Below are 13095 nucleotides of genomic sequence, written 5' to 3'. Positions count from 1 at the left end.
TTTAATTCTTTGCCACAGAGAGTTGTAGAGGCTGGGTCATTATTAATATGTTCAAGGCTGAGATAGACAGATGTTCACTCAGTAAGGGGATCAAGGGTTTGGGAATAAGGCGGGAAAGTGGAGTTGTGGATTATTATCATAGCAGATCAGTCATGATCTTGTTGAGTGGCAGAGCAGACTTGATGGGCCAAATGGCCTACTTCTGTTCCTACATCTTATGGACTAAGATGCTGCCAAAGGCATAGTGAAGTGGGAGGCTTTAGAGATGGGTCAAGCATTGATAAAGAGGAAATATTAGTTAGTCTGGATGTACATAAAGTTGCTAACTTTCATGCAGCGAATAGTGACGGTCTGGAATGCACAGCCTGAGAGTGGGGAGGAGGGAGATTTAATCCTAGCTTAAAAAAGGAATTGGATAAACAATTGAAGGAAAGATATTTGCAGGGCTATAGGGAAAGGACTGGTGAGTGCGACATACCTAACCTACTCTTGCAGGGTAGCATCATAGGCATGACAAACAAATGGTTTTCTTCTGTGCTGTAACCATTCCACGATTCTATATGGCAACCATAACTTCAGACTGGCCAGAATGGCACAGGTGCCTGCTGACCCTGGAAAATGCATTGTCTGTTCGATTCCGTTACAAATATACCATCAAAAGCAACACATATTGGCAAGTACTTCTAAAAACCATTAAAGGCGAATAAGCCTCGGCCCACTTACTTAAACAAATTCAATGTTAACACCATATCAGTTCAATGTTATATCCTTCGCAGCAATAACCTTCCCAGTAACTTCTACTCCTGTTATCACTAAGGAACAATGCATAGGATGCTATATCAGGGATTCAATTGGCTGAACTGCTGAAAGACATTGCTACACGGTCTCTAAAAGTGAACAGAATCATTATGAGGTGCTGCATAATTGTCATTGAAAGAGGACGAAGTATGCACCTGAGTGATAAGGAGTGTTCTGGAATTGCAGGTCCACTTGACGCCGAATGAATGATGGAGATCTATGATTTTAAGGTAGATGAGTGTCTGGTACACTGAACTCGAGATTGTCTCTGTCCTAACTCACGCCCAGACCCTTTCACCCTCACTTCTGCAATTGCCAACCTGCCCTCCTGGTTAAGTAATTTTCATTCTTGTTTTCAAATCCCTCCATAGCTTGGCCTTTCACTATCTTTGTAAACTTCTCCTGCACCACAAACCTTCAAAATAGCTATGGTCAGCTGTTTCTGACCTTTTGATCATCTGTGATTTTAAATGTGCCACCATTGGTGATTATGCCTTCACCTACCTATGCCTTAAGCTCTGGAATATCTTCTCTTAAACTCTCTGCTTCTGAGCCTCACTTTCCTCCTTTAAGACACTCCTTAAACCTACCTCATTGACAAGCTTTTGGCCATTTGCTCTTTTGCCTCCTTTCTATTTTGTTCTATAATGTTCCTGCAAAGCACTGTGGGACATTTTATTGCGTTCAAAGCCCGATATAAATATAATTATTGTTAATAGGAACTATATCTAGTGAAAAAACCTACTTCGACTGCATTGTGCAGTTCACTCAAATTACTCAATTACTACACTCATGATGACTTGTCTAGTTGGCACCAATAGCTGACACTTAAGACCCTATTTTAACAAGTGGGTGGGTTTTGCAATAAAATCTGTTTTATTGCATGAGATTGGCTGCACGTTTTCCTGTACCCTTTCTCTCTAGTAGTTTTCTTTGGAAAGCAAAGCCTCCCCAAGGATGGCTCCTCTGGTAAATACAGACAGGAGTATCTCTATGTGTACTCTTGTGGGGATATTGGTACGCACATTGTTATGTGCCCACAGTACTTATTTTACTCCTTAAAAGCAAAAATAGAAGGAAATTCCCAATGGAACCTATCCAAAGTGGGCCACCCTAAAGCAATTGTACACAGGCAGGTGGCAAAATAGGTGAAAGTGCCAAAGAAAGCAAATAATGGTACAAACAGATCAATTTTTCCATGTAGTGGTGGTGCAAATGTGTTGATTACCATCCCAAATCTGAGCAGAATGAGGCAAAAAATCTATGCCACTGATTCCAGGATGTGAAGGAATGGCAAGTTTTTCTTTTGAATCATATCCAAAAATATAAACGTGTTTATAAAGAATAGATTTATAATTTCACTATACCTATTGCAGAGAAAGAGATCTACCAAGGTGAGGCAAAAAACAAGACACGGCGCAGTAGATTTACACTGATAGTTTAATTAGTAATCTTCGCAAACAAATAAGGCAGAGAAAACAGAAACAGCTGTGACTCCAGCTCCATTGTGTCTGCATTATTAAGGCAAACTTACAGATATAACGTAATTATATGCAGAGAGCCAGTACTCTCCCCTTTATGTCAAGAGTATAAATTGTCCCTTAATCTACTTTTATTGTTAGTCTAAAAGCTCATTTACAAATGCTTATTTTACAGTGGAAGGTAAAGTTATTGCGGCCAATAATACAGTTAAAGCATGGTGATGCTAAGACCACAGCAAATCACTTGCTGGTTATGTGTCTGCACCAGTTGAGCTGGCCTCAGGTGAAAATATGAGATCACCCCAAAAACTATATTTGCGGTTCTCCCAGTATGTGCCATACTGAGAATGTTGCGAAGATGGTTGGAAGGCAGTACTGCTAAGGACTGCTGACTGCCCTTCACGTGACAACTTTTGGGCAAGAGCACAACATGCCCTTTGAGATTTTGGCTTTCAAAGGCACAGCACCATATTCAGCATTATGGAAGGACGGCCTGATTAAAAGGAGAAGGACGTCTGAAAGAAACATTTAATTATTTTAAGGTACACCAGCTGTGTTGTGGGGTTTGGTCTAAGGGAGAAGGGATTAATTTTGACTTGCACATATTCTTGCTCCAACATTATGGAACATAGAGCACGTTGAAAGCTGAATAGGCTTCAGCACTGAATAATACGGAAGGGCATGTGGGATTGAAAGGCCGCAGGCCCATCAGTTAATTATCCTGTTGGGGGCGTGGTGGTTTGCCCTTCAACCCAATGGCCCTACCAGCCTTGGACTTCTTTAATATATAGTTTTAATGCAGATGGCCGAGGTCTCCTCTCTACCGAAGTACCCCTGTGGTCACCTGTCTGCCTTGGCAGCACCCAGCTTTCCCACTGGGGCTGTCAGCCTAACATTGCTGTGGGCTCTCTGATTGGGCCTGTAGCATTGGGATTTGACCTGCTTTCGTAATTAGGATGACAGGTATGGAGGTGGCCAATTGGGAGTCTGGATCACAGTAGATTGCGTTGGTGGGCACGCTGAAGACATGGGTGGACGTGTTGAAGCTATGGATGTAACCCAATTACCACCAAAAAGTCCAACCCATTATCTCGGGTTGAGATCAATTCACTCTCCATGTCACCGCAGATGCTGTCAGATCTGTTGAGTATTTCCAACATTTCCTTTAAGACCTCACTTCTGATATATCCAAAACTAAGAATTTGGATTTATTTTAAAAAATGTAAATGTAGAAACGAATCTTCCTGAACCATGTATTTTAAGCTCCATCAATGTTCAGCTATAAATTTAAGTAAAGCATTCAATGAGCAATGTGACTCCGACGCTAATATCAAATCTGCTGAGTATTCACTCCAGACCTAGCAAAAATGTATTCTTCAATTTCAATTGTTGAATAATCAAATACATTTTAAATATCTACAGTTTATTTATTGAAAATCTTCTTCTTGTGAATACGAAGGTGACTTGAAAGCCAAATCCAGTTGTCTGACTTCTGAGGTGCAGATTGACAGATTTGTCAAGAGGACAGAAATACTCAATGATGAGATGAGGCTGTATTTTGGTCACGAGCATCTTCAAATATCTCTATAATTTAACAGACATGTCTCATTTGTATAACGTGAAACTTAGTTTCAGGAAATTAGCAGGTCATAAAAATGCAATTTTTTTAACATTATTTTTTAAATTTGTTCATGGCACTTAGACAGCTGGCCTATCCCTCATTGACCTTGAGGGGGCAGTTAAGAGCCACCCACATTACTGTGGACCTAGAGTCACATGTAGGCCACACCAGGTAAGGATGACAGATTTCCTCCCCTATAGGACATTAATGAACCAGATGGGGTTTTACGACAATCGACAATGGTTTCATGGTCATCATTAGACTTTTAATTCCAGATATTTTTATTGAATTCACATTTCACTATCTGCCGTGGTAGGATTTTAACCTGCGGCTCCAGAGCATTACTCTGGGTTTCTAGTTTACGAGTCCAGTGACAATACCACTATGCCACCATCTCCCAATAACAATGTGCTGCAAACAATAATAAGTATAATACAAAACAATAGTAGGTACTCAACATTTTTTTGAATGTTCATCTCATGTGTGACCACCACCTCCGGAACATGCATTAGTGTGCACACTTCCCAGGAAGTGTTCATGACAGTTATATCCTGGGACACTCAGAGATCTTGAATTTTCGAGAACCACCCCAGGATGATGGGTTGGCCCTTGGCGGATAAGGGTAACCTGCTGAGGTCCTGACTGATGATGCCAGTGTGGAGGCTGGAGATCGAGGCAGAGACCTGGTATGTTGCCACCCGCACTGTCATTGAGTGGTGCATCATCCTGCTCAAAATGCAGATCCAATGCCTGGACCGCTCTGGTGGTGCACTGCAGTACACCTCCACAGAGGATCTCCCACTTTGTGGTGGTCTGTCGTGCCCTCCACAACCTGACACAGCAGCGTGGTGGCATGCTGGAGGAGGAGAGACATGTGGCCTCATCTGAGGAGGACTAGGAGGGGCCGGACCAAGAGGGGCCGAAGGACAAGCCTGAGGAGGACCTGCAGAAGCAGCCGGGGGAAGGAGGACAGGCGGCGATGGCAGCGAGGATCCGGCATGCCCAGAGGGCCAGGGAGGACCTCATCTTCACCGGCCTCTCATAGGATGGGACTTTGTCCATCATTTAACCCTCCCAGTCCTCCCCCCCCCCCCACCCCCGCCACTGGCCACCGCCATCCCCCATCCTTCCATCTATTTCCCCCCTCCCTCTCCAACTACCCTGTTCCACTCTCCCAGGGTCTGTGTAACATCACTCCATTGTGATGGACTTGTGTTGGCACTGTCAGCGGGTCATTATACAAGGCAGGAGAGTGATGATAACCCGCTGTAAGCTGAGCTCTGATGCTTCTCATTCTATGCCATAGTCAGACTCCTGTCTTTCTGCTGAAGGCATGCGCATGCCCATCACCTGTACATGGCATGCATCAGAAGCTCTTGATCTAGGGACCCTGTGCCCAGGGGTGGGGGTGCAGCAGAGGGCAACAGGGGATGAGGGTGTAGGCTGGCCCACCATGTGGAATAACGTGACAGAGGCTTCACATGTAACAGATGTAACACATTGTAATTGTGAACATTCAAAACCCTAACTGTCCCTAGCTACCGATGGCGCCCCCCCCACCCCTCCCCACTGCCCACTCAGTGATCCTCAATCTTCTTAGCTTCCGTGCTCTGCTGCCATGTCTAGGTGTGTCCCCAGGATGCACATCGGAGGTGGAGGCAGCCTGCTGCTTCTCGCACCCTGTGGCCTTTGATACCCTAGAGTGCGCCCTCTGGAGGGCCTGCCCAAGGGCCCTGGCCACCTTATCAATGACACTGGCATTGCTGTGCCGCCCTGTTCGGCTCGCTGACCTCAAGATGTGCTGGGGTAAGGAGTGGGGGGGAGGGGGTACTCGGAAGTTCTGGAGACCGCCAGTCTCCTTGGTGGAAGGCTCTGGGTCGGCCTCAAGCCTTAACTCCTCCCAGACGGTGCCCGTTGGACTCTGGGGGACTCCATGGGATGGATTGGCATCTGGAGTGAGCTCCAGATCCCCCTGCACCATCCGGCTCTGCCGGTTCCCTGTTGTCTGCACCACGGTGTTGGCATCCTCAGCGCTGTTCCTCAGTAACTGGGCTACGCTCTGCAGTGCCCTGCCAATGTCCACCTGCAGGTAGGACACATCCTTCAGTGACAGAGACTTGCTCCACAGTGCCTTGGCAATGCTCACCTGTGCCTACGACGTGCTCTGCAGTGCCTCAGCAATGTGCACCTGCTTCTGGTAGATGTCCCCCAGTGACTGGAACAGTCTGTCGAATCCCCCAGCCATGGCTGTCATAGACTGAGCCACGCCTTGGGGACACCACACTCATGGCGCTGCATCATGCTCCAGGCTTTCTATGCGGTTGCCACTCTAGCAGTGTTGGCTTCGGTGCTACGCATTGCCAATGCCATCTCCTGCGCCCACAGTCCTTGGGACACCTCCAATCGGCTATGCACTCACCAGAGTATCGTTGACAGCCTCTCCTGAATCTCACGGATGTGGCCAAACATCTGCATCAGCTCCAGGATAACCTTGTCTAGAGGCTCGGCATTTGACCAGGACCTAGCTGAGTCCTGGGATCCAGCAGATTTCAGACTACTGACTCACTCGGATGTTGCTGCCTCCACCTGATGTGCGGCAGCAACTGGTGCTCACCAGAATGTGCCCCAGTAGCCTGTCCACTAATATCACCCACCGAGGTGTGTTTCTGCACTGGCGGAGGGTAGGGATGACAGCTATGATGCATCGATGGTGACATCCTCGGAGCCGTGGGGGGGTGGGGGGGGGGGGGGGGGGGGGGGGGATCCCAGATGGCCCGGATCCATCAGATGGAGATCCTGCGAGAGAATGGACATGTGATCAGTGGGAGTGAAAGATAATTTTGTCTGGTGTGAAAACTCACTTAAGACAGGTCATGTGGGTGCAGCGACATCACCTCTGTGGCACAGGCCGACCTCGCTGTCGGTGACTGCTCTATCCTCGGCCAACCCCGCGATTTCCAGGGCCCATTTCTCATAAAGGACGGGGACTATGATGTCCAGCACCCGACCATCCGTTTGGGCCATTTCCCGTCTATTATGTGCTAAATTCTCCTGTGGGAACAAAGAGAAGGCATCGTGAGCCACATGCTTGGTGCATGGGGGGGTCTATGCCAGGTGACATGTGTGGGTGCCACTGCTGGGCATGGATGGTTTGTGCTGGTGAGTGCCAGGGTGTGCTAGGGCACAAGCATGGTATTAGACTAGGAGTGGCATTGGCGGCCCTGTGGCTGATCCTCCAACGCCCTCAGGGCAACAGGGTGTCCCATCTCACCTCCATGACATTCAACAGCCTGGTCAGGTCGGCATCCCCAAACTGTGGAGCAGGTCTCCATGGTGGCATGACTGTGTGCTGACTGGAGTGTCCTTGGGGGGGGGAGCAGTCTATGAGCTACTCCCGCTTGTTAGAACAGAGCAGCTGGGCGTGGTCCAGGCCAAACAGCTGGCGGGACAGCCATTTTCACTGTAAAGCCCGTGGAGGATCATTTCCGGGATTAATTGCTGTCAGATACGGGCCGCGGTCTTGCCGGGTCGGCTGTCGGGAAACACCCAGGAAGTCGTGCCTGCTATGGCACTTAGTGTTTCTCCCGTTATATCACGCCTATTATCTTGGGGATGCGAGTCTGCTGTTCCAGGATCCAGGTGTGGGCAAAGCCTGCAGCAGAGAGATAGATGTGGGAGAGAGATTTTCAACAATGGATGAAAATGTTGGGTGGGCATACAAAGATGGAAAGATGGGGAGAAGAAGGAGCGGTACGGTGATGCAGTGGCTAGCACTGCTGCCTCATGGCGCCAAGGACCCAGAATTTCCTGATAATGGGAAAAAGGAATTCAGCTGGCTAATGTGTAAACTTGACTACACCTGCAGGAGAAAGAGTAGACTTAGCTGAATCTTCTATTTGGACTCACTTCAGCTACTTTAAATAGGCTAAGTTAGAGATCTCCCGCACCCTGAGAAAGATAATGGATGGAATTTTCAGCATTTCGTCCCTGCTGAAGGATTTCTAATTAAAGGGACCATGACAAAAGTTAAAAGGGCTCACCGGCAGTTGGAGTTTTCAGGCTGCGACAATCACAAGAATGGATAGGAGACCTGAGAATGTTGCACATTAGGTCTCTCACTCTTAACCGGAGATCCAGATATTGGATCTGAGGGTGTTGCAGTGAGGTGGGCTTTCCAAGGATGAGAGCAAGAGGACAGTCTCTCCAATCAAGCAAGCATGGCTAGTAGTGGACCACAGTGCTGCCACCTTGGCTGGATATGTCCTGGGTTGGACAGGGGATGGTGGAGCCTGGGACATTGTCTGTCAGGTACAATTCAATGGGTGTGATTATAACTATGTTTGACTGGTCTGTGGGTCAGCAGTCCCAATTCTGGGGTAAGCCCCCAGATGTTAGTAAGGATGATTTTGCAGGGTTGGGTGTCTGTTCTTATTTTTGGTGCCTAAGCCGATGTCTTGTGTTCTGTCCCATTTTATTCCTTTTTTTTTTTTAAATGTTTTTTGGATTTTCACATTTTACATTTGACAATTAGTTTTCTATTTATATATTTCTAGTTTGAATATTAGGTAATGGGTGTCGGACCCGCGAGTAATATTTTACAGAAAGCAATCAGGACGTGGTTCTAGTTTATACAGAAAAAGAACCAAAAGAGATACATGTTACGAGAAGACAAGGAAATTTAACAATAGTATTACTGAGAAAGAAGAAGAAAGTCAAACAAGTTCGCCCGAGAGCAAACATACTAGATCTGCTGTACCTATTTATAGTTGCCTGCTTCGTCTCTCTTTGGTGGCTGTGCATTTTAGTTGGTCAGCCAGCCTCTGCAGTGTTGCCTGCTGTTGGCCCAGGTTTGTGCTTTATTGTTTGTCATTATGCCTTCTCGTCCTCTTTTTGCCCTTGGGTTTATTCCTTTGCCTCTGTGCCCCTTGCATCCTGCGGTTTTCTTGTGGATTTTTACCCACCCCACCATCCTCTGCTCCTCCCCTCATCCTTCTCTTCCTTTTGCTAACCATGGCTCGTCTACTTCGACTTAGGTGGGAGGAACTGTGGGCACCTGTATGGAAGACTGTTAGAGGAGGCACGTTCCCCGCTGGATGAGGCACAGGAAAAATGGGAGGAAGAACAAGGGATAGAAATAGGGGGGGGAACTCTGGGCTGAAGCACTGAATAGGGCAAACTGAATAAGCACTGAATAGGGCAAATAGGCCTAATGTAGCTGAAAGTGGTGCACAGAACACACCTAACCAGTACCCGAATGAGCAGGTTCTACTCGGAGGTGGAGGACAAATGTGAATGGTGCCAGGGAGGCCTGGCCAACCACACCCACTTGTTCTGGACACGTCCCAGGCTTGTTGGGTTTTGGACAGCCTTCTTTGAGGCAATGTCCGAGGTTGTGGGGGTGAGAGTGGAGCTCAGCCCGAAAGTGGCAGTCTTCGGGGTATTAAACCAGCCAGAATTATTCATGGGGATGGGGGGGGAGGCAACACCCTTGCTTTTGCCTCCCCCAAATCCTGCTCGGTTGGCGATCAGCAGCACTACCCAAAGCTGCAGACTGGCTGTCGGAATTTGTTCAACTGGAGAAAATCAAATTCGCCATCTGGGGGTCGGAGGAAGGCTTCCACAAAGCATGGAGTTTGTTCCAGGGCCTGTTTGTAGACAAAGGCCAATAGAGTGAGGGGGAGAGGGGTAGATTTTATTCCCTTTTGACTTTTCTGTAGCGGTTTGATGCAGCTGAATGACTTGTTAAGCTCAGAGGACAGGTAAGAGCAACCAAATTGTTGTACATGGGCAGCACAATGGTTAGCACAGTTGCTTCACAGCTCTAGGGTCCCAGGTTTGATTCCCGGCTTCGGTCACTGTCTGTGACAAGTCTGCACGTTCTCCCTGTGTCTGTGTGGGTTTCCCCCGGGTGCTCCGGTTTCCTCCCACAATCCAAAGACGTGCAGATTAGGTGGCTTGGACATGATAAATTGCCCTTAGTGTTCAAAAATGTTAGGTGGGGTTGCTGGGTTGTGGGGATAGGGTGGAGGCATGGGCTTAAGTGGGGTGCTCTTTCTAAGCACCGGTGCAGCCACGATGGGCCAAATGGCCTCCTTATGCACTGTAACTTCTATGATTCTATACATCTGGAATCACATAGATTTCCTTTCCGAAAGGACATTAGTGAAGCAGATGGGTTTTTACAACAATCGAAGATCGTTTCATCAAAACAATTATTGAAACCAGCTTTATATTCTAGATTTTTTATTGAGTTTTATTGAATTTATTAATTAATCAAATACAAATCCCACCAGCTGCCATGTCCCCAGGGCATTAGCCTGGGCCTCTAGGTTATTAGTCCAGTGACTTTACCATTTTGCCACCAATGAAGCCCACCAATCAGCGGCAATCAAGTTGATGCATGAGCACCCCCATTTCTTTCTGTGCTGCAGTTTTCTGCAGTCCTCCATTTAAATAATATTCAGCTCCTTTATTCATCCTACCAAAGTGCCATTCCATGCCATAGACCATGGTCCTGATTCTTGACTAATTTCCAGGAAGTTGAATCAGACATGGAGTGCCTAGCTGTCCACAAATGGCAGATACCATGGTTAAGTCAATTAAAAGATCAATCGAGGCTGTTGATCAGAGTCTGACTGGCATTCTCCTGGCAGCTTACTGGCCCACTTCAGTGTTATCGCGTAACAGATGCCTCGAGGCATCTTCTCAGAGGCAGACTCCCACAATCACTTTTGTAGCACCATCGATCTCACTCGAGGCGAGACGTAGAGAACTTTAATCGAGGCTTTATTGAGCAGACTTGTTCAGACTTGTTCCCCAGCAGCTCAGTCACAGAATGCAGCTGCGGGGAGTAAACCGGGTTCTTATACCCCGCCTATCTGGGTGGAGCCCAGTAGACGGCAGATCCAATCGGGACCCAGCATCTGTCGTCCAATAGCTCCTCGGCATTCATGGTGTACCGTATTACCCCTAATACATACCACCACATTCTCCCCTTGTTAAAAAAGAACCCGGCAGGGTGGTGGGTGGTATGGTGGTAGGGGTTTACAGGGTCGGTGCCTTAACCATTGAACTATATACAATCAGGCCGCTTTTACTGGGCCACTGAAATATTCACATTTTACCCGATTTGCAGCGTTAACTATTTACAACAATGCCGCTTTACTGGGCCACTGAATTATATCCACCTTAAGTCGATTCGATGAGTCGAGATGGTGCTCTGGTCGCCCTTTCCGATCGTCTGAGCCCGGGTGGTGGTGGTGGTGCTGGCTCGGGTCCGGTCGACTCTGGGAGCATCGCGCTGTCCCCCTCTGTTTCCTTACTCCTGGACGGGCCTGGGAGGAGAACCGATCCCCCCGTGAAGGGGGTGGCAGTGGGGTGCACCAGCGGGAGTGAGGGGGAGGTGATTGGTGTTGGGGGGGTGTGTGGAGCTCCGGCGGGCGCCAGGTCCCGCAGAGAGACCGTGTCCTGTCGGCCGTCTGGGTACGCCACGTAGGCGTACTGCGGGTTTGCGTGGAGTAGATGCAACTTCTCCACCAGTGGGTCTGATTTGTGCGCCCGCACATGTTTCTGGAGCAGGATGGGTCCCGGGGCTGCCAGCCAGGTCGGAAGTGACGTTCCAGAAGCGGACTTCCTAGGGAAGACAAGGAGGCGCTCGTGAGGTGTTTGGTTAGTGGTGGTACACAGCAGGGACCGGATAGAATGAAGGGCATTCGGGAGTACTTCCTGCCAGCGGGAACGTGGGAGACTCCTAGACTGCAGGGCCCAAGACCATCCATTCTCCCTCTCTACCTGCCCGTTCCCCCGGGGGTTGTAGCTGGTCGTCCTGCTCGAGGCTATGCCCTTACTGAGCAGGAATTGACGCAGCTCTTCACTCATGAAGGAGGACCCCCTATTGCTATGGATGTAGGTGGGGAAACCGAACAGGGTAAAGATGGTTCATAGGGCTTTAATGACTGCGGTCGCGGTCATGTCGGGGCAGGGGATGGCAAAGGGGAAACGGGAGTATTCGTCAACGACATTAAGAAAGTACGTGTTGCGATCAGTGGAGGGGAGGGGGCCTTTGAAGTCCAAACTGAGGCGTTCAAAGGGACGGGAAGCCTTTATCAGGTGCGCTCTATCTTGCCTGAAAAAATGCGGTTTGCATTCTGCGCAGATTTGGCAGTTCCTGGTGACTGTTCGGACCTCCTCGACGGAGTACGGGAGGTTGCGGGCCTTTATGAAGTGGTAGAAACGAGTGACCCCTGGGTGGCAGAGGTCCTCGTGGAGGGCTTGGAGACAGTCCACTTGTGCGTTGGCACAAGTGCCGCGAGATAGGGCATCGGACGGCTCGTTCAGCTTTCCGGGACGATACAAGATCTCATAATTGTAGGTGGAGAGTTCGATCCTCCACCGCAGGATCTTGTCGTTTTTTATCTTGCCCCGCTGTGCATTATCGAACATGAAGGCTACCGACCGTTGGTCAGTGAGGAGAGTGAATCTCCTACCGGCCAGGTAATGCCTCCAATGTCGCACAGCTTCCACTATGGCTTGGGCCTCCTTTTCTACTGAGGAGTGGCGAATTTCTGAAGCGTGGAGGGTCCGGGAGAAAAAAGCCACGGGTCTGCCCGTTTGGTTGAGCGTGGCCGCCAGAGCTACGTCGGACGCGTCGCTCTCGACTTGGAAGGGGAGGGACTCGTCGATGGCGCGCATCATGGCCTTTGCGATATCCGCTTTGATGCGGCTGAAGGCCTGGCGGGCCTCTGTCAACAGGGGAAAGGTAGTGGACTGGATTAGTGGGCGGGCCTTGTCTGCGTATTGAGGAACCCACTGGGCGTAATAAGAAAAGAAGTCCAGGCAGCGTTTCAGGGCTTTGGCACAGTGGGGGAGAGGGAACTCCATGAGGGGACGCATGCGTTCGGGGTCGGGGCCTATCACTCCATTACACACTACGTAGCCAAGGATGGCTAGACGGTCGGTGCTAAACACGCATTTTTCCTCGTTGTAGGTGAGGTTGAGGGCGTTAGCGGTCTGGAAGAATTTGCAGAGGTTGGCGTCGTGGTCCTGCTGGTCGTGGCCGCAGATGGTGACGTTGTCGAGGTACGGGAACGTGGCCCGTAAACCGTGCTGGTCAACCATTCGGTCCATCTCCCGTTGGAAGACCGAGACTCCATTCGTGACGCCGAATGGAACCCTTAAGAAGTGGTATAGCCGCCC

At 49.0% G+C, this 13095-nt stretch overlaps 1 protein-coding gene across 1 annotated transcript in view; it reads right to left on the bottom strand.

The window, feature by feature from the left end:
• Positions 1 to 2220: 2220 nt before the first annotated feature.
• The window catches only part of LOC140429483 (uncharacterized), a 313043-nt gene continuing 302168 nt past the window's right edge, over positions 2221 to 13095 (bottom strand). Inside the window, exon 18 of the mRNA XM_072516535.1 lies at positions 2221 to 3863. Coding sequence (XP_072372636.1) covers positions 3814 to 3863 — 50 coding nt within the window. The 3' untranslated portion in view covers positions 2221 to 3813. The remainder of the gene's footprint in view (positions 3864 to 13095) is intronic.

Source organism: Scyliorhinus torazame, chromosome 9, assembly GCF_047496885.1.
Source record: "Scyliorhinus torazame isolate Kashiwa2021f chromosome 9, sScyTor2.1, whole genome shotgun sequence".
NCBI classification, from domain to species: Eukaryota; Metazoa; Chordata; class Chondrichthyes; order Carcharhiniformes; family Scyliorhinidae; genus Scyliorhinus; species Scyliorhinus torazame.
The sequence above is the reverse complement of the archived record's forward strand: the minus strand, read 5'-3'. Positions and strand labels throughout refer to the sequence as shown.